The sequence below is a fragment of the Plodia interpunctella genome, chromosome 16, assembly GCF_027563975.2.
Source record: "Plodia interpunctella isolate USDA-ARS_2022_Savannah chromosome 16, ilPloInte3.2, whole genome shotgun sequence".
NCBI lineage: Eukaryota > Metazoa > Arthropoda > Insecta > Lepidoptera > Pyralidae > Plodia > Plodia interpunctella.
Window position 1 is genome coordinate 4,329,523 of NC_071309.1, and position 20,518 is coordinate 4,350,040.

The 20,518-nt window shown below is 37.9% G+C and overlaps 2 protein-coding genes across 3 annotated transcripts in view; one reads left to right on the top strand and one right to left on the bottom strand.

The window, feature by feature from the left end:
- Positions 1 to 16,725, top strand: part of Cad88C (Cadherin 88C) — a 28,533-nt gene extending 11,808 nt beyond the window's left edge. Inside the window, exons 3-28 of the mRNA XM_053756781.1 lie at positions 205 to 356; positions 575 to 793; positions 1,344 to 1,635; positions 1,931 to 2,103; positions 2,457 to 2,654; positions 2,915 to 3,108; positions 3,531 to 3,731; positions 4,200 to 4,477; positions 4,596 to 4,753; positions 6,774 to 6,929; positions 7,343 to 7,522; positions 8,001 to 8,135; positions 8,705 to 8,889; positions 9,326 to 9,585; positions 10,036 to 10,199; positions 10,780 to 10,947; positions 11,308 to 11,465; positions 12,043 to 12,224; positions 12,651 to 12,880; positions 13,306 to 13,494; positions 14,004 to 14,284; positions 14,621 to 14,861; positions 14,969 to 15,154; positions 15,256 to 15,591; positions 15,905 to 16,103; positions 16,305 to 16,725. Of these exons, the coding sequence (XP_053612756.1) occupies positions 205 to 356; positions 575 to 793; positions 1,344 to 1,635; positions 1,931 to 2,103; positions 2,457 to 2,654; positions 2,915 to 3,108; positions 3,531 to 3,731; positions 4,200 to 4,477; positions 4,596 to 4,753; positions 6,774 to 6,929; positions 7,343 to 7,522; positions 8,001 to 8,135; positions 8,705 to 8,889; positions 9,326 to 9,585; positions 10,036 to 10,199; positions 10,780 to 10,947; positions 11,308 to 11,465; positions 12,043 to 12,224; positions 12,651 to 12,880; positions 13,306 to 13,494; positions 14,004 to 14,284; positions 14,621 to 14,861; positions 14,969 to 15,154; positions 15,256 to 15,591; positions 15,905 to 16,103; positions 16,305 to 16,654 (5,465 nt within the window). The 3' untranslated portion in view covers positions 16,655 to 16,725. The remainder of the gene's footprint in view (positions 1 to 204; positions 357 to 574; positions 794 to 1,343; positions 1,636 to 1,930; positions 2,104 to 2,456; positions 2,655 to 2,914; positions 3,109 to 3,530; positions 3,732 to 4,199; positions 4,478 to 4,595; positions 4,754 to 6,773; positions 6,930 to 7,342; positions 7,523 to 8,000; positions 8,136 to 8,704; positions 8,890 to 9,325; positions 9,586 to 10,035; positions 10,200 to 10,779; positions 10,948 to 11,307; positions 11,466 to 12,042; positions 12,225 to 12,650; positions 12,881 to 13,305; positions 13,495 to 14,003; positions 14,285 to 14,620; positions 14,862 to 14,968; positions 15,155 to 15,255; positions 15,592 to 15,904; positions 16,104 to 16,304) is intronic.
- Positions 16,726 to 17,001: 276 nt separating this feature from the next.
- LOC128676760 (potassium/sodium hyperpolarization-activated cyclic nucleotide-gated channel 4-like) lies at positions 17,002 to 19,754 on the bottom strand. 2 transcript variants are annotated; one of them, XM_053757074.1, is made up of 5 exons: positions 19,395 to 19,754; positions 19,108 to 19,217; positions 18,047 to 18,240; positions 17,466 to 17,669; positions 17,002 to 17,182 (listed from the first exon to the last, which is right to left on the bottom strand). In XM_053757074.1, the coding sequence occupies exons 1-5, from the start codon at positions 19,646 to 19,648 to the stop codon at positions 17,060 to 17,062; spliced, it is 885 nt and encodes a 294-aa protein (XP_053613049.1). In that variant the 5' UTR covers positions 19,649 to 19,754; the 3' UTR covers positions 17,002 to 17,059. The 2 variants fall into 2 exon arrangements, with proteins under 2 accessions (XP_053613049.1, XP_053613047.1); XM_053757072.1 differs by having other exon boundaries at positions 18,047 to 19,217; positions 19,395 to 19,749.
- Positions 19,755 to 20,518: the final 764 nt, after the last annotated feature.

Sequence of the window (20,518 nt, forward strand, 5' to 3'; positions counted from 1 at the left end):
TTATAGGCAACGTAATTTGTATTAAGTAAAAACTGCGAGTTTGCAATTTCCTCGACAATACTCCTTCACCAGACATGATCATAGCCATTTATAATTACTTATGTTAGTAGTAGACTAAAAAATCATATATGTACTAAAATCATATATGTACTATCAAGAATTTTAAAAAAACTTAAGTATGTACCAATATTTGTTTCATTTCAGGCAGTCTAATATATCGATTGAGGGGTGTCGATCCTGATGGAGATCCCTTGAAGTTCGGCATAAAAGACCAACTGGGGAGTGATATCTTAAGATTAGAAACCATTTCGTCCAACGAAGCTAATATTTATTTAGTTAAGGAATTAGATAGAGAGGTAAGCAAATCACTAATGAATGCGTTCTTGCTCCATAATATTTCAGGAATTACATAAAAGAGAAGACCTATATCAGTCATGATAACAAAAGTACATAAGTACATATTTAGTACCAAAATACATGGATTTAATAAGTACTTCCGTTCGTAAATATACTTTGCTTTATACATAGGTATTTTTAATAACGTATTGGAATTTCAATAAATTTAACATTTCAGACGCGAGATGAATATTCTTTTGTCCTCACATTGACGGATGGATATTTAGGAGAAGGAAATTTTATTACCCAAAGCTTTTTACTGTTAGTAGAAGATGTGAATGACAACGAACCAATTTTTAAGCCATATCCATCAGCAATCACCGTAAAAGAAGACGCACCGCCAGGTATTATAGCTACAGTGGAAGCAACGGACCTTGACGAAGGAGCTTACGGTCAAGTAAGTTTTCAATATTTTACATTCATCTCATCTCTAATCTGTGGTTTTGTATTTAAACTAGAGTTAGTTGCCCCGCAGCTTGGCTCCAATGAGAATTTAGGAATTCTAGATGTTAGGAATTCTTGATGTTAAATAGGCTATACTTTCACACCAGTACCTACCTAATTCTAGTAAAGCGCATATAAACAAACCCATACAAAAAACAATATATAAAAGATAATTTGTTAATACATTCGATCTATAAGTACCTACCCTATTTGTTATTCATTTCTTGCATTTTTTTATTTCCCGCCATGTTTTTTATAATGTTGCCGAAAGCTCGGCCGCAAGGCTTCCGTGTCCGTTCCGCACATCCACCAATAGCAATAGCCAACTTTCTGCCAAAGGTGACATTTAAACGACACTGACTTTACAAGTTGCATTGCATTGCATTGCAAGCAAACAAACAACACAAAAAAAAGCCTGCCTGCGGTGTCGAATCGGACCGAATTAAAAATTAGTTGAATTTAAGTCCTGACCTGAATTCCTGATTAAATCTTATTTTTACTAGGTTTTGTATGGCCTTCAAGAGCTAGACGGAGACTTGGACAGTTTCTCAGTACAAACAATTAATGGAAAAGGAGTGATACGGCTAACTAACCGATTAGATTACGAGCGAAAATCGCTTTATCAACTGAGAGTGTTAGCTGTGGATCGAGCTAACCAGGGCCGAGTAAACACAGGCACTGCCGCTATACTTGTGAAGGTGCAAGATGTGGAAGATCAGCCCCCAGAGTTTGTGGTGGCCAGTCCTGTTACTAGAATTAGTGAGGATGCGCCAATCGGGACTTCGGTTTTGCAAGGTAGCCACTTCAGAATGATGTAAATTTTTATTATTTTAAATACATATCAATAGCGTTAGTTGATAAATCATGGGACCAATTTATTTCGTCAAATAACAAACCATTTATTTTATATCATAAGACACTAGCAACTAATTAAGTAAGCTGATACATGTGTCTCTTGAAGATTGATTTTATATAATTTATTCTTAAAACTCTTGACTGAAGGTGCTATGCGGATTTTAGTTTTCTCAAATAGTGCATAGTGCAATCAAATCAATTTAATATTACTTACATTTAATTATTTTACCTGCAGTACGTGCCATTGATGGTGACAGAGGCATCAACAACCGCATCTCATACAGCATCATATCGGGTGGTGAAGAGCAATTCGACATCGACAGCAGCTCGGGCATTGTTTACACAATTAATTCCCTGGACAGGGAAGATCCGAACAACAGCAATGGAGCTTATATCTTGGAAATATTGGTAAGCTTGTTGATTTGTTCTATGAAATATATATTTAAATATTAACCTTGCTTAGTTTTAACTTGTTATCATGTTAGTATAGGAAGGTGTTACATAAGGATCACAAACCTCAGCTATGAGGTTATAATGGAGGATCATGTTAGGACTTTTATCTTTACCAAAATTTGCTATTTGTTTTGGCTCCAGTAACAATGCTTAATTATAGGCAAGGCCCAATGGTCCTGCATCCAACACAAAAATCCTGACAAGAGTGGGGCCCAGAGGGAAAGCCCTATTTATTTTATTGTGACTTAGATGTCTCGATGTCAATTTACTTGTCACATTTTTTATATGTGAAATCATAACTTTTTCAGGCTACAGAAGAGTCCCGGAGTGTCTCACCTCTGCCAAGTGCTACAACTGAAGTAACAGTAATCGTAACAGATGTGAATGATGAAACACCCACATTTCGCAGTGACCGTTATGTAGGGGAAGTGCTAGAAAATGCACAACAAAATACTCCCATAACATTCATGAAGGATGCAATCCCAGAAGTCTTTGATTATGACCAGGTAGGCTTGTTGGCATTGAAACTAAAAATTTGTTTGTAATAACTTTAAATAAGTACATTAATCAAAATTAATACAAGTATAAAATCATTTTGTTTATTTTTATGTACTTAGAGAAGCAAATAGGAAATTCAAAGTTATATTGAGTAAAAACATATCCACATTTTTACCTTTATAATGTTAGTGGGTTTGTGTGTTTTTATTCTAATATCAGCTAAAAATGTTGACTTTTCTTTTCTCTTATGAAATAAAATATTTTTAAGGGCACAAATGGTACATTTGAGCTGTTTTTGAGCGGGGACAATGGTGTCTTCGACGTGACACCATTCAAAGGAATCAATGAGGCGTCCTTCCTCATAAGGGTCAATGACCCCACGTTTTTAGACTATGAGAAGGTCACTGTAATGAATTTTAGTCTAGTCGCCAAAGAAATGGTTGCCAAAGATCCCAAAATGAGGTAAGTAAATATATTGATCTATTCTATTGTACTATCTGGCTATAAAAATTGTATATATACTAAAAAAATTTTTTTTGTAGGTATATAAGTATATTATTTTGAGTTTTTAACACATCGTATTTTTCTTACAATAACATTTAAACGGGTGGTTCTCTGAGTGTTTCGACCGCTGCGGCCATGATTCCTTCCTCAAGACTTCCACAAGACAGCACGGCCGCAGCGGTCGATACGCTCTGAGAACCACCCAAACACAAATTACACTACAAGCAAAAAACTTACATAGGCATTTATTAGACCTTAACTAAGATACTATTTGTGAACTGTTACTTTTTATTTCATATTTTTATCTAGCCTGTGGATGTTTTGTCCCACTGCTGGGCTAAGGCCAAAATATTGAGCAATTTTTTTTTCTATTTTTTCAGTGTAGTCCCAATAATGGTCCACATAAAGGACGAAAACGACAATTTTCCAGAGTTCACGGAATCTTTGTACACTGTGTCCATTCCTGAGAATTGCGGTGTGGGCACCACAGTCGCGTGGGTCCAGGCCTTGGATCAGGACTCTGATAATTACGGCACGAGGGGAATTAGATACACAAGTCTTAGTGGGAGTATTGCTAACTTGTGAGTACATATTTTTTTATTCTAATTTATAATTTATGTACAAAACAGGTTCTTTTTATTTTCATGTTCATAAGTTTTTATTTTCATATAGAAATTACATACGGATTACAGACTAGTGTCCATGGACTGTAGTGCCTGCTTACCATCTCGCAACACTTGCACATTTGGGCACTATGCTATGACAAATATTTTGTAATAATGTCTACTTTAAGAAGTTGTATTCTTCATAATATTTAATCTGATGCATTACTTAAAGCTTCTTTAGTTTTATGCTCATCCAAATGAACAATAGTTCTCAAGCTAAGTACCGTCAGCAACATGCATGACTTTCACCATCGAAAAGTGAATTGTCGCTTCAATATATTGCTCTAAATACAAGTTTAACTGTCTTGTATGTTACATCGCATGCCACATTCAGCTTATGTGCACCGGCTATTTGAATAACGATTAAATTTGGAATAATTTCAGATTGTACCTCAATCCGGTATCAGGTGTAATAACCGTCAAAGAAGCCGGCGGAAACAGTTTCGATCGAGAATTGATTTCCCAACACTACCTCACAGTCGAGGCGCGAGACGACCTCGGCCGAGGCAACAGAAACACAGCCCAATTGGTTGTTAATATTGAAGATGTGAACGATAACGCGCCGATGTTCCTAGCCAATAAATACGAGGCAAGGTTATTGGAGAATGAGGCGCAGTTTGAAAACCCTCTGGTGCTGGAAGCTAGAGATATCGATTTGAATGGTAAGGGATTTTTGCAATCATTTAGATCTTATGTTCCTATTTAAGAGGTATTGTGTAAATATTTATTCAATTAATCGTTACGATAAATATCCAATCCCAATGCTAATATTTATTTCAGGAACCAAAAACAGTCACATAGAGTACTCGATCGTGAGCGGAGAATACAAGAACAACTTCACAATCGATCCTAACCTGGGCATCATCAGCCCAGTCGGAGGGCTGGATTTCGAACAGATACCTGGCGACAACACTAATATTAGGCCTATACACTTGACTGTAAGTTACAAGTTTATATATGACGGAGAGTGTTAACTACCGTATTGTCGATAAAACAGCTCGGATTACAAAATGTTATTCGTGGGCATAGTGACTTACAAATGTCACTCGTTGTCAACCCACATGTGTGCTAGCTACACAGACCATTTAACCTTAAGACCACGTTTGCATACATTTTAGTATGACAACGCAATCGCTTAATTGTGGTGGAGTGCGGAGGAAGGTAGCTTAGCTCTCATTGGAGCGTTCAAAAATACGTAGGTTATAATAAGGTTTTGATAACTTACTAGTGTTGGGCAACACAATGACTTCAATCGAGAATTTCTAAGGCCAGACGCACATGTCCCACATTAGTGAGAAAAAAATTCTTGTCTCGAACAGAGTACGGGAGGTCTCGAAAAATATATATCTGTAAAATAATATAAAGAAAAGACAATATATTATTTATTTGATCTTTATTACTATAGTATTGTTGTGATAAATGATATGACAATTATTGTTGTGATAAATGATATGACAATTTGTTTTGTTAACAGACATTCTCAAAAAGGATTGACGTTAGGCCGTCGCCAGTCATAAAAAGAATCGAATCTTCAAAATTTAAGCGTTTATTATTCATAAAAAAGTATTGCTTATTTCGAGTTCCAATTATGTTTTGTCCCTATAGCACTTTACAATATTTGACATTGACAGAAAGAGACAAAACATATTTTAACTAAAAGTAGGCAGTAATTTTTGATGAATTATACTTTTTCATATTTCACCAAGGTTTCGTCTACGTTTCACTATGACTCCGAGTAAATCTTTTCACGTCCTTTTTGAATAACCGCATAGTCTCTAGGGAAAACCATGGCTCATACTTTATAAAGCGTCATTGACTATCAGACTTTTTGACCAAATCCTACAAGTATCGCAAACTTTTCGGGATAAAAGTACTCTATAAAAGATAAAAATACAAGGTATCAGCTACCTCAACAAAACCAACTTTCTTAAAAAAAATCCCACCCGTTTGAACGTGAAGTCGTAAATAAGTAACAAACATAATCACAAGCAAACAAGTCTTTCTCAATAGGCTATTATCCAAGGTCAAGAAATTAAAAAAATATATAAACATAAGGCGTTACATTCCCGCACACTAGCGCCATCATCATCGATTACCATCAGTTCATCGATCGATTATCGTATCTTATGTGTCCCGTCGCTACCTTACACGTGCCAAGGCAGAGCGAGATAATTATATGTTTGTGCCATATTGATTTAAGTGCGAAAGAAAGAACTAGATATATTTTGTTCTTATAATATTGTTTCCAAAACAACATGGCTTGGAAAATTATCATATTAAATTATAACAAAAAAATAAAGACTTGTTGGTTAAACGTGATTCCACCTTTTGTTAGACTGGACGTTGAGCTACACTTTCCACAGCATTTCACAGCACAATACGGCATCATTGTTTTTATTTACGAGCAAACTGGCACAGCCTTTGCTTCGATGCTCGCCGGCGGTATAACCAAGAAAAAGGGGCGGGGCCCGATCTTATGTAGTGTCACGACATAAGCTTGGCGAATGGATATGCCGGTGATGCGCGGTCTTAAAGTTAAATGGTCTGTGGCTAGCTATAAAACGACCATGCGAGCTTTTAAAGTATTCAGTCTTAGCTCTGACGCCGTGTGGTGCGATCGTATGATAATAAAATATGATAATCGATTTATGTAATATAATAATCGATCGAATTTATGTTAGTTCGTGATTATCTGCAATACGTGAAATAATATTCAAAAAAATTTTGTAATTTGTCCATATTATATGTGACATTCCATGAGAAAAGGTAAAGGGAAGTCGCTGAAGATGTTTCATATATATACAAAATACGTACCTATATATATACGAAGTGATAAGTTATGCTTGTCACTAGACAGCGGTAGGTAGTCGTAACAGACATATCAGATATATATAAAAACTGACACCACTGTTAACAATAACACTCTGAATTAATGAATGGTATTTATATCTGGATCAGGTCCGTGCCCGCGACTTCGGCACGCCGCCGCTGTCGTCGGCCGCGCCCGTGACAGTGTACGTGCAGGACGTGAACGACCACGCGCCGCTGTTCCAGCAGATGCTGTATCGCCGCTCCATACCCGAGGACCTGCCCGGGGGCGCCAGCGTCTTAGAGGTGTCTGACGTTATTAACGTGCAACTAGTGTACTCACCCCGGTATTTAAAGAGACGCAACCTTTTCGTTTTTCAAGATTATTAAACTTATCATGTGTAGGCTAGTAGTTTGTATCTTTGGTAAATATTATTTAATTTGGAATATCATATGGAAAAGTGCCTGTGAAGATCTAGTTTCTGTATGAATGATTTAATTTTAGTTAGGATTGTCATTTTGTCTTACATAATGAGTTTTGTTTGTGTCGTCAAAGAAGGTGTAGGCTGAAAATCAGCGCAGGGCATTTTTCAGCGTAACACTGAGCCTTCATCTAATGCATCTAAGGCAGGCACACTCGAGTTTTGTGTTAAGTTTGTTATAGTAAAATGCTTGTTGGGTGTGTGTATGTAATAAAGCTATTATATTTTAATCTCCAGGTTAAGGCTCGAGATGCTGACGGTTCTTCCCCCAATAACCGCGTTGTGTATCGCATCCAAAGAGGGGCCAGTGACAAGTTTGTTATAGACTCTAGCACTGGAGTTGTGTCTGTGGCCAATGGCTCCTCTCTGGACCCGGACAAGACTAATCCCAAGAGCAATAGATACACCCTCACTGTGGTAAGTACATAGCCACGATGACGGATTCATAGGAATGATATGTCTGAAATTCCTTTATTTGTGCTTACTCTCGCGTTATAGGAACTCACCATTAAAAGCGATCTCGTATCGAATTCTTTTATTGACCTTTGTCCTATGTGTACAATTTTTACACAAGGCTAGAAACATTCGACATTTTGTTTTTCTATGAGTTTTTTTTGTGTTTAGTAGATTTTGAAAAGCAGCTATGTATAAACAGTTTTGTAGTATTTTTTGTAATCAATGTAGAAAATGCCTCTATGAATATTCTTATTATCATTTTCATATTTTTTCTAGAAAACGGACTGTTTTTTCTTCTTTTTTTAACGATCTATTGAGAGAAGCATTTTAATAAGCATGAGGCGATCCACGGGTTTAGATGGCAACATTAGCACTTTTTATTTATTTTATAGAAATTTTATCATATAATATTTCTAACATCATGAAATTGTTAACCTAGGTTGCTATAGATGGCGGTATAGGCGACCAGCAACTGAGCGCAGCAGTACTGGTGAACATCACTATTGTTGACGTGAACAACAAACCACCGGTTTTAATAGAACCAGGGACTGTCGCGGTTAAGGAAAATACTGAGGTATATATTATTATGTAGGCTCCACACTATCGCCGAACGCGTATGCATGAACATTGCGTAGTTTGTATGAGAGCTTATATTTAGCGCAATGAAAAACTAGCAATGTATGCCGATTCCATCAAAGTTCGACGAACTGTTACGCGATGGTGTGGAGCCGGCATGATATTTATTTCTTCTCTTTGATGGGCTTTTCTCTAAAATGGTTGACGTCAGGCAGGCAGCCGATTGTAAAATCATAGCCTATAAGTCAAGCTGCGCCTTGAAGGAATTTCGGAATAAAAAGTACCTTATAACGGGTAGAAACCCACATATTATACCAAATTTCATAACAATCGGTCTAGTAGATTTTGCGTGAAAGAGTAGCAAACATACGAAATCTTTCGCTTTCATAAAAGCTTTCGCGTTTATAATATTAGTAAGAAGTAGGATAAACTTAGGTTATTTTTTTACGCAAACTGGCGATTTACAAAAAAGTAAGAAAGTGAAGTGATTACAACGTGAGTTTTGATGTGATTTATTAAGGTGTATTTTTCATGTGTTATTTATTAAGGTGTATTTTTTAATCTTAGGTAGGCACAATAATCTATCGTGCAGAAGCCTACGATCCCGACGAACAGCCAGTATTGAGGTATTCCATAGACCGCGCGGGAAGTATCGCCAGAAATGAAGACGGAATAATAGTTCCTATCACTGAATATGATTTTTTGGCGTTGTGGGATCTTAATCCGGTCGATGGCACTCTGAGGATCATAAGGTAAGTGCGTCAAGAAAAAACGTCTGTATAGTGGCGTCTAGTGGCAATATTTAGTTTTGCTTTAAATAATAATGTATATATTTGTTTGAATTATATGTCAATTGGCTATTCGACTGGGTAAAAAACAAAATGTATCGGTATTTAAACAATCAAAATTAAATGTCATTTTAAGTGATGGTTTATTAATTACGATATTCAGTTATATCGTATTATAACTATTTTTTCAGTCTCATTGAAGTATAATATAAATTATTTTTGACTTCAAAATCTGTGACGTCGCCATACATTACTGTCAGGTCCATATAAAATTTTGTTTTTGACATTAGTAAAAAGTATCTGACTTGGTTAGTTTGAGAATAGCCGCAATTAGGTTTACTATATTAGTACATTGATATCTAGTACTCTTATCTACTATTATTTGATCCAATATTTACAGATTACTAGACCGGGAGAAAATCGAGACTATCAAGCTAATAATAACAGTAGAAGATATGGCGGCAATCGATGGCGGTCCGCCACAAACCGCCACTACCATATTGACTATCATTGTAGAAGACGAAAATGATAACAACCCTAAATTCAGGAAGCCCTACTATAGGACCTCTGTGACGGAGAATTCTAAGAACGGCGCCCACATAGCGACCGTGATAGCCGACGACGCTGATAAAAATAGAACTATGACTTATTTTGTTGAAGGTAAGGTCTGTTTTTGTATAACTTTACTCTCTATTTTTATACTTAACTAAATTTTTTTCAATGCTGGTTCGGGAGCGAAAAATAAATATAGATACAAGTGAGACACAGCAGACCAATCACAGTGCGTTATTGTGACGCAACGACAACACATCGCAAAGTGATTGGTACGCTGCGTCTCACTTCGAATCAATTCGATGGTGAGAAGTGAAATGCAAACCCGCACTTCGCCCTACGATTCCCATGTTAATAGGCAGAGGGTATTTCCACTACCATATAATGTTTCTAAATCAAGAATATTTAGAATGTGACTTTTTAATTTGTTGTTGCCTTTCGAGTAACCATACTTTATAGAATAATCCAGTTTCTTGCGGAATCTTTCACTTTCTCAAATTCCACTAGACTACGTCTGCATAACTGCAATTATAAATTTATCATTGTTATCGTTTTCAGGTCCCCAAGAGCTATTAGGCATGGTTCACATGGAAGCCACGACAGGCGAGTTGGTGGTCGCCAATAGAATAGACCACGAACTGTATCCGTGGATAAACTTAACTGTGAAAGCGATTGACAGTGGAGTACCCCCGAGGTACTCTGTCGCCGATTTATTTATACAGGTATATTTTTTATTTATTTGCTAATTAAAATAAGTACAAGTGCGCTAGTGTTGTGAAAGGTTAGTTTTCAAACATTTTGACGTTTGCGTTCGGATATTTGGCATTAGCACCCCATTTATTCAATTTGTTTTATTCAATAACAAATAAATAGTACAAAGTTTGTAATCAACATCTGAGCGCACGTTCACATTACTAGCTATATTAGCTAAGTCTACACGGTTCATTAAAAATGAGTTAATTCGACACGACGACACGGTTTTTTAGATCGAATTGTTCTGTCTAGAGACATCTAGTGACGGCGGTAGTTAAAAAAATCAGGTCGGATGCCTAATGTTATGTCGGCTCCACACTGTAGCGGACCAGTTCGTCAAATTTTGATGGATTCGTCATGCATTTCATAGCGGAAAACAAAAGCGCTCTTACTGACTACGCAATGGTCGCGCATTTGCGGCATCTGACTGAGTTCGGCGACAATGTAGAGCCTACGTTAGGTTTGTACGTAAGTTAATAAATAAAATCTGACACCAGTGACACCACCACACTCCATAAGAAAGGAAAAAGAAACATTTTATTCATTTAGGTGATAGACGAGAACGACAACAATCCGATATTCGAAACGTCGTCGTTCGACTATACCGTGCGCGAGGACGAGCCGCCGGGCGCTGTGGTCGCCAACATAGCGGCCAGAGACGCGGACTCCGGCGAGTTTGGGAAAATAACATATTTGCTGGACAGAATGTCTACACAGGTAAACTATCACATTTAATAATTTTTCTATGGGTCAAAATAATAAAAAATATATAGAGCTTTTATAGTAGGGGGACAAGCGGGCGTCGTAAATGTAAGAGTCAAAGAGTTTTAATTATACTATATTGATAACAAAAAACACTAAATTAATTAAAGTGTTTTATTTGTTGCTGCGAAGAAAAAAGGTCCTTAAATATACGGGGCTGGTGTCGAAATTGCTATAGACAAAACGAAAACAATCCGATATTAATGCCTGCCATAGAATCGACCAGTGGTGCCAACTTGTAAACGAAAAACGACAGCCCCATTTATCATATATTATGTTCTTTCATGACTGCTCCATAAACTACTTTTTTTCCAGGGTAAATTCCTCATAAATCCAGATACTGGGGCGCTGACAGTAGCCGAATATTTAGACCGGGAGACTCAATCAGTTTACAATCTGGTGGTGGAGGCCTGGGACAACTATCAGTTCGGCTTCCTTAGCGGAGAGAGCCGGAACGCTTTCAAACAGATTGTGTAAGCAACAGTAGCTCTTATTGCCAATAGTTTAAGGTTCTTATTCATACAGAAGAGTAAGCTTTTATCTATAAGATATCATTATACTCATGTTAATATCCAAACAACTTGCTTACGTGATCTAAAATTGATATATTGATTAAAGGTGGAATTGATTAAAAGTAATGAATTAGATAAATGATTAGTAAAATCAATCTTATCTACGTCCGATACTCCAAATCAATTTGCGGCATTGTATATTTTTAAACTGTTGTATTATCAACAATAATATCAGATCAAGCAATCGATAAAGAGATTAAAATTAAATTAAGCATTTTTCGTATAAAATAATATTTTTATCGTAGACAGAAAACTTTAGCCCTCGTCATATATTTCGTTTCGCTCATGCAAAAAAGATAAATGTATATTAGAAATACAAGAGAAGAAACGGGACAGAGAATCCTTTGTAACTCACCGTGTACTCAGATTTACAAGGCACAATCTGCCGCTTTGTATGAGATAGGCCGAGAAATTGACAATAAAACGCTCGAAAAATTTAAGAAGATTTGACTTTGTTTTATTGTAATTTTTTTCCCAGCGTGCACATAGAGGACGTGAACGACAACGCACCAAAATTGCAGTTACCAGAAGAATGCAGCAGTATTACAGAGTTCCACAATCCCCGCGAACCGATAATATCCGTGTCGGCCACCGACGCTGATGACCCTGCATTGCCTAATGGAAGGGTGCAGTTCCACTTAGTCGGCGGCAAGGGCCACGGTATAAACATACAACAGACTCAATACATTAAATAAATAGTAGATCATTTATCAAGGTCGTAAATCTGAGCGTTTTCCGCAATGCTTGATTATTGTATATGGATAGTTAACAGTGTACCTATGCAGATTGTGAAATATCGACTTACGATCAAGTTATGTAAACTTTTTTCGATTTCGAGCAGATTAATAAGCATTCTAATTTTGGATGTAAACGATTGTTTTTCTTGCTTGACTAATCAACAGTTACTGGCCACTAATAATTTAATTAGAAGATTTTATTTTTTCTTCTGGAACGATCTTGAGTAGAAAGAAATTCATATACGAAGTTTTTATTTTATGCTCTGGCTACAGTTAAAGTCTAATTTGTGTTAACTTTACGCGCATGAGAAATGGAATAGTGTTTTTAATATGACACGTATATACACAGAGCTATTCCGCTTCGAGCAAGTGGGGGGCGAAGCGAACACGGCTCGGTTGTTCGCGAAGCAGTCGCTGCGGGACCGCTTCGGGAACTACTCGCTGGCGCTGGAGGCGCGCGACCTCGCCCGTCCGCCGCTCGTCGCGCGCGCGGACCTCCGTCTGTGTGTGTCGGATTACAACGACCACGCGCCCGTGTTCGTGCATCCGCCGCAAAACGTCACCATTAAAGTGCCTGAGGTGAGTAAAGTTCAAAATTCTTCATTCAACTTAGGATGATTCACATCACTTATTCTCAGTCAAAAATTTACTATTAGCGACATCCAATGCGCATAATAGAGAAAAGAGTCCCAATGCGTTTTCGCACATCACTTTTTTTTTTTTTGTTTAAAAAAGAAATGCTTTTAGGATTTGGGCTTTATTTTAAAAATCTTTCGAAAAGACATTCTTACAGACCCATAACCTAATTTTGTTATTCCTTCTTTTATATAGAGCCCTAAAGTTAAGCCTTAAAACATAAAAGCCTAATTGTTTAAAGTATCTTTTGCTAATTTGTCTGAATACCCAATTCTAACATATGTTATTTCTGTAAATGATGCAATAGAGAGATCTATATATCTTTTTTCTTGCCAATTAAAAAATAATGAAAAAAAAAACATCCGCAGAACGCAACAATTGGAACTCTAGTAGTAACAGTGCACGCGATCGACGCGGATATAGGCGGCAACGGCGCCGTGAGATATCGCGTGAAACAAGACGCCGGTGGCTCTTGGAGAACCTTCTCTGTGCACGCGACCAGCGGCGCCTTGCGGACCACCAGAGCGCTGGACCGGGATCTGCAAACCACGTATCAGGTAGGAAAAGGGTCTTATGTCACTGTGATAGGGGCCATTTTGCCATGTATTAAAATCTTTAAGTGCTCTTTTCCTCCGCAACAGTCAGTCTATTTGTACAAATGGTCTACTTTCCCGGTATGCACACATAGCTTATCACAAAACTAAGAGTTGCATGAAGTTGGTCGAGGGATATTTTTTATAATGGGAAGTGGTCACCGCAACCTATGGATGCCTGATCCCCAGGGGTGTCCGTCACTTTCGTCCACGTTTAATGACATGTTAGGGTCAAAAAGCGAGAACACTAAAAAACCTTCTCCTTATTTTTAGCGTTCGCATACAACTATTTGGAATATTTACCGAAATCTTTCAGACGAGTACTTTTCGATCTATATTCGGTAGAATAGTTGTATTTATTAGTTTACGATTTGTTTCCTTATTGGTAATGCCAAAATACGCTTTAGACCATTGATGAAGCACTCTAACGTGATAACGTCATAATAATATTCCCTATTTTAATTTGCACACAGCTAAGAATCGAGGCTTACGATCTCGGCCTTCCCACGCCTCTCAGTTCAGACCTGGACCTAACGGTATACGTCCAGAACGTTGACAGCTACCGGCCGCGGTTCCCCGATCGCCATTTACGACTGAACGTGACAGAGAATGCACTAGAGTTCTCAGTTTATTTGCCGAGTGTGGTGGAGAGAGATGAGATCGATAGGGGAGATGAGCCAGTGTTGCCAGTCTGCTATTATATTGTCAAAGGAAATGAAGATGTGGCCTTTGAACTTCATAGGAGCACGCATTTGTAAGTATTAATTCTTTTTTTAAACATCTATTGACTTCGAGATAAATCTGCCTGAAGTGACTGGCCAGTTAGTGCTTATCTAATACTTTTAGACCATCAGATACTTTATCAATCAGGTCCTAAATATTGTGAAATTATAGCAGTTGTAGCAACATTAATTCATAAAAAAATTAAATCATACCTTAAGCTAAAGTATGTTTTGTCTCTTTCTGTCAATGGCAAATATTATAAAGTGTAATAGTGACAAAACTTATTTTAGTTTAAAGTATGCTTATCGTCAACAGATCGACCACGTTGTTGTTGTCAGCGATTTGTAACACTAAAACAAAATTTCAGATTGTCGACGCTAAAGCCCTTAGACCGCGAGCAAAAATCAGAATACTCGCTAACTATTCTCGCGTCTGAAGATTGCGTGTCTGTGCCTCAATACCGACCGGAAACTGATGCAATCAGCACTTTATCTGTCAACGTGACAGTGACAGATGTCAACGATAATCCGCCAAAATTCACACGCAAGATATTCACTGGGGGAGTTACCACGGAAGCTGATTTTGGTATCGAGTTCATGTCTGTCAAAGTAAGTAAAAACCTCTTTCTGAAAACCTGAATCTCACTGTACTGTATTCTTCCTAAATCTGGCTGGACGATGTTTCGTTACAAATTGTTTACTATCTCTTACGACAGGCGGAAGATTTGGACGAAGGTGACAACGCCAAAATCGGTTATTACCTAATGGGCGACGTGAAAGAAACCCTTACTGAAGGGCTAGAAAACCTGGCAGTGGCCCCCTTCCTGGTCGATGTGAACACTGGCGCTGTCGCTCTTAACTTCGACCCCCAGAAAGGAATGAAAGGATATTTTGATTTCAAGGTATTTATCAATTATCTTAAGTATCTTTCAATGTTAATTCGTAAAAATGTTACATCCTTCTATAGAATATCCAATTCGACTATTTACATTTCGTATTCCAGGTATTAGCGAACGACTCTGGCGGCTTACAAGACGAAGCGCACGTGTTCATATATCTCCTCCGCGAAGACCAACGAGTGCGTTTCGTTCTACGCTCACACCCGTCAGAAATCAGAGAACGAATCCACGTGTTCCGGGACCGGCTGGCGCGTGTGACGGAATCCGTCGTCAACATCGATGATATGAGAGTACACGAAAACAAAGATGGTTCCGTCGACAACACCAAGACTGACTTGTATTTGCACCTTGTGAATGGCCAGGACCATTCTGTGTTGGAAGTGGAACAGGTGTTGAAGATTGTGGACAAGAATATTGAACAGCTGGATGGATTGTTCAAGGTAATTTTGTATCTTTCCAATAAAATAATTGATAAAGATGTTATTGGAATAGTGTTAGTCTCTTAAATGAACATAAATTCACATCTTTATCCAAGTAATATACCTATTTCGAAATTCGACTTCAGACTACAAATAACGTACTAATAAATATACTGTTTAAAAAAAGTACAAGCAAGGCGTAGTCTGGCGACTAAGCGGCATTTATTTGTCCCTTAGTCGCCTCTTACGACATTCACGAGAGCATACACAGTGGTCCTATTCTAGGGCGGCAGCACACACCCAATGCTAATAGCAACTGTGTGACCGTTTACAGGAGTTCAACGTGCTGGACACGCAGCCAGCAGAATACCAGCCGCTGACCGCGGAGACGTTGTCCTCGAACCAGACGGTGTTCTGGCTGGTGTGGACCGCGCTGCTCCTGGCCGTGCTGCTGGCGCTGGCGGTCATGACGTGTCTCACGCAGCGCGCCGACTACATCCGCCGGCTAAAGGCTGCCACCGCCACTGCTTATTGTGAGTATTAACTCTATAAACCCGATCTACGATGTTTGTCTATGGCATAGAGTAACGTAGATCGGATGTATAGAGTGTAGAGTATAGTGTATTATTTTATATGTCCATGCTTTTATATGGCCACAAGTATAAATTTTATCGTTTTTATTGTATGGTTTGTATTGTACCCATGAACTACTAACCTTTTGATTTTGGTTACAGCATCACCCACACCTGGAGAATCGGACATGACTATTCGTAGTTCCGGCGGGAGAGTTCCAAACACCAACAAACACAGTACAAAGGGCTCAAATCCAATATGGCTGCACGCTTATGAGAACGACTGGTATAAATCAGACGACCAACTGAGCCATTCAGAGCGCGATTCGCTCGATGAAAACGCAGTTGACCAGGATATTTCCAATGAAAAGCCTTATTTTATAACCACGGGGGCTTTCCCTTCTATAGATTCTAATGAAACAGAACCACAGAGTAACCAAACCAAATACGACTTTTACCAACAACTGGAACAGATGAAAAACGCCAAAAACATGGAGACGACTGAACTGTAATTAGCTTAGATGTATGTGCCTTTGTAAATTATGTACTTAATCATTGAAGAATAAAAAATCGCGAGTACCTTTTTCTGCATTTTGATTGGTATCAAGTCACGCCATGCTCTTAATGTACTTATTTAATTATCCAAGTCTGCTGCGCAAGTTTGGCTTGAAACTTGTTTAAATATTTAATCCGTCGTTTGCTGATTTCAAAAGTTTACGAGCTGCCATGCAGTAAACATTTCTGCAGTACCGAATTTATTTTTTTAAAATCTAGGAGTTTTTGTAACATTCGTCCAAACTTCTCTTCTCACAGACTTTCACATTTATAATAATTAGTAAGAAGTCTATAAAAAAAGTAATGAAGTCATATCAGTTGTCGTTTATTATTCTTAGTTAATACAAAATAATATGCCCACCCTATTCTACAATTTCATCTGTAAGTTTCGTTATCTCATTCTGGACCTCTTCTTGCATAGAGTAAAATAGATCTCGATTATTCCTCATCAAATGTTTGAAGAGTGTTTTTTCCACAAATAGAATCTGAAATAGTTGAGGCAGGAGTCATTTTGGAAAATTATACAAGACTTTCAATAAAGGACGCAAGTGTACGCCATTGATACGATATAACGTGCAATAATCGCTTGAATTCAACATTACATATTGGTACTATACTTGGTAACCAACGTTTTATAAAACATGTTTTTTTAAACTGTTATACAGACTCATGTTTTAACGAAAGATTCCACGTCCGAATCCTACATCCATCTGTATCCACTCCACTCAACCACCACACTGCTCCGAAAAAAAGGTAGGTACTATCTACCTTGCATGTGGTGATGGCCACGATTGTGGTTGTACTGATCGCTCTTTCCGTCACAAGAGAGAGTTGTCCGAAGTAATCGCCGTCAATGAGATGCTCCACCTCGTCATAGAATGGTTTTGTGCCAAAATGATTCCCGTTGTGCATTTTGTACACCGCCAACACACCAGAATCCACTATCATCAGACCCTGGCTTGCCACTCCAGACTGAAAAACAAATAAAAAACCTGAATGGCGATATAAATTTTGGGATTGCGATAAAGTAAAGAACAGTAACTAATTTATTGCAAACTCGCCCCTATTACCGTGCCTAAGTTTCATGCAGTGTAACTTGACGTGCTGTTGACTGTACAAACACGTTTAAGGAAGCCTTTCACTAGATCATAGTTTCGAATATCCCACTGTGCAAGCGCGTTGAAGGCTAAAGCATAGCACGAAACTAAATATATCATTAGATTATCGTTTTAAAAAATTCCATCATTTTCAGATTTAGCTGACAAAAAGTGTAATTCATGCGACCGCAGCCCACGTTCAACTACTTAACTAGTATAAAAATAAACCTAATTATAGAAATATATTGATACCTCTACTACCACAGTATTTTCGAGAAAGATGAGCTCCTCAACCAAGTAAACAATCTTCTTTAAGATCTCTCTTGGCCACCCGCTAAAGTAAGGTATCCGCATCACAAAACGACTAAAGCCATGCCATGCTATCTCCTCGTTTAAACTATTTGGTAGAGATTTCTTGATAGTATTTTCAATCATTTTAATTTTCGCTGCAGGAAAGTGAACGTACTCCTTTATCATTGAATTTAGTTGTTCAGGCAGCTGTCGTCTTTTTACCAGATTCAGTAAATACGTTTCACTGTTATGAATCTCATCATCTAAGTAACTTGCACGACTGATTAGATAAAATATTTTCATTATCAACCAACTGGTAATAAAAAACGTTATGCCATAAGCTATAAAATTTAATAAAGGATGAGGATATATAAGAGCGTAATACTGAATAACATCATCATTGTCATCATCATCATCATGAATTATGCCAAAACGGGGACGACCTAAAAAAGTCACGATTCTCCAAAAATGAACATATACGAATGTCATGTCATTGATAATTTTTGTACCTGTATTATTCGTATGTATTAACATGAAAAGTTCGTCGAAATAGGAGTTGATGGAGGAGATGTTGTGAATTACCGCCGACTTTGTCTCCGTTTTCATTACATGAATGAGGCTTAATGTATCACTAGAGTGGACCAGTTGAGTCGCAATAAGAGTGACGTTAACGCCGATTCGTAGAACATCGCAAATCACTGTAGATGTAAACGACGTCCTATCTCGCTCCCAGTACGATGATAATTCGTACACTCTCAACAGATTGATTATTGTAAGGAAACTGATCACACAGTTGAAGTAATTAGCTTTGTATAGAGTGCAGCCTATCTCATTTCCATATCGGAGGAACATTATGAATACCAGAGGTATGGCGGACGCAGTGTGGAAGAAAAGCTTTTTGGAGCAGTAATTTCGCAAAATTAGCCTTTTATCTAGCTCGACGCTTCTGTTAAACTTGTCTATGAATCCAGTCCGTGAATTGATGATTATATCAAAAATCATGAACACTTCGAGCATCATACCAATGTAAGTTGTTAATACTGGAACACTTCGTAACAATAGGGTGGTATTTAAATAAACAAATAGTTGGTGCATTATGAAAACGTGCAAAATAAACATGTCCCAAAAGTTCCTGAAACAATAGCAAGAATTACTTAATAGTCGATTGCTATACAAGATTCGATACCTATTACCACATTTTTCATAACGCATTTTAACGCAATACCTACTTATTATAGGTATCTTCCTAGTTCGACTTGACAATTTTATGGAAAAAATATTATATTACCAAAAGACAACCACTCCTCACCTAAATTTGCTTAAAGGGTGTATACTTCCCCGGTGCATCAGATAATGGTGAGAGCGGCCCAGCCTCATGGCATGGGTGCTGTGGTACAAGTCGCCTGCTCTGGTATCGGAGTATGAGAGCAAAAACAGATCATTCCACTTCTTCTTTATTGCCTTAAACAAAGTCACGTCTCCGATATTCCTATCCAATATATCGCGTTCGGAGATCACCCGACACGCGTGATCGTAATAAGACTCGTGAAAGCCACGGCTCATTTCTATTATCGTGTAACCGTATAAAATAGGTATAATGTGCTCTGTGTTATCGTGTGAGATGATGGCTCATTTTAATTATTAGTGTCAGATGATTTTTGATGTCAGAAACTAAAAAAAAATATTTCAGAAGGGGTCATCATAGAGGTCATTATTTTTTCTTCTCTTCCAGGTCAAAAAACCGCAAGGTCCGCACGGTGCTGCGGTATTCTGCGGTACCTAGGTACTTATTTTTTTTAGGATCTTTGGCGGTACCTACCTAGGCTTTATACTTGAACATAGTGGCGACTAGCCTGATCTCACCAAACTCAATTCTAAATTCTGTGTCTAATGGAAACTTACGTGCGGTGTACCCGACTGTACCATCACCAGGAACTTGGAAGCCAATGAGAATGGAAGCACGGTTACAGTGTTACACAAACTAGGTACTAAAATAAACACGATTTCAATGGATATTTTTGTTTAATTCACTGGTCACAATTTATTTTCACACAATTTAAAAGCAAAGTGCGCAACATGATTTTTTCTCACGTAATATTTTTACTTACCTACCCCAGGGGGTAGAATTAAGTAGGTTTTTTTTACGTGATTCTTATATCTTGTTACGAACTTATTTATAATTCAAATTTCAAAATTAACTGCGCAAGTTAATGCACGGTTTATAGCCCTCTTTTCCGCTACGTACATCTTGTCCAAAACGTCTTGCATCTCAGGCCAGGGTTCGTACCGTTGATTAATAACAAACCGCTTCAGTACTTTGGGGTTTCGGAGGTCCATAGTCCGAGAGTTATTTAAGCGACTGTGCGTGGAGAACACTACATCTGCCTGGAAGAGAACTTTGAAGTTTTATAGGTGTCTATTTACACCGAATAC

Excerpts from the sequence above, each read along its gene's own strand:
- LOC128676760 (XM_053757072.1), bottom strand. The coding sequence starts at position 19,648 with ATGAGCCGTGGCTTTCACGAGTCTTATTACGATCACGCGTGTCGGGTG. Across the intron at positions 19,218-19,394 it reads CACCCTTTAAGCAAATTTAG|GAACTTTTGGGACATGTTTA; the intron begins GTGAGGAGTGGT and ends CTATTGTTTCAG. Across the intron at positions 17,183-17,465 it reads TGGCCATCACCACATGCAAG|ATTCTATTTGTGGAAAAAAC; the intron begins GTAGATAGTACC and ends CAACTATTTCAG.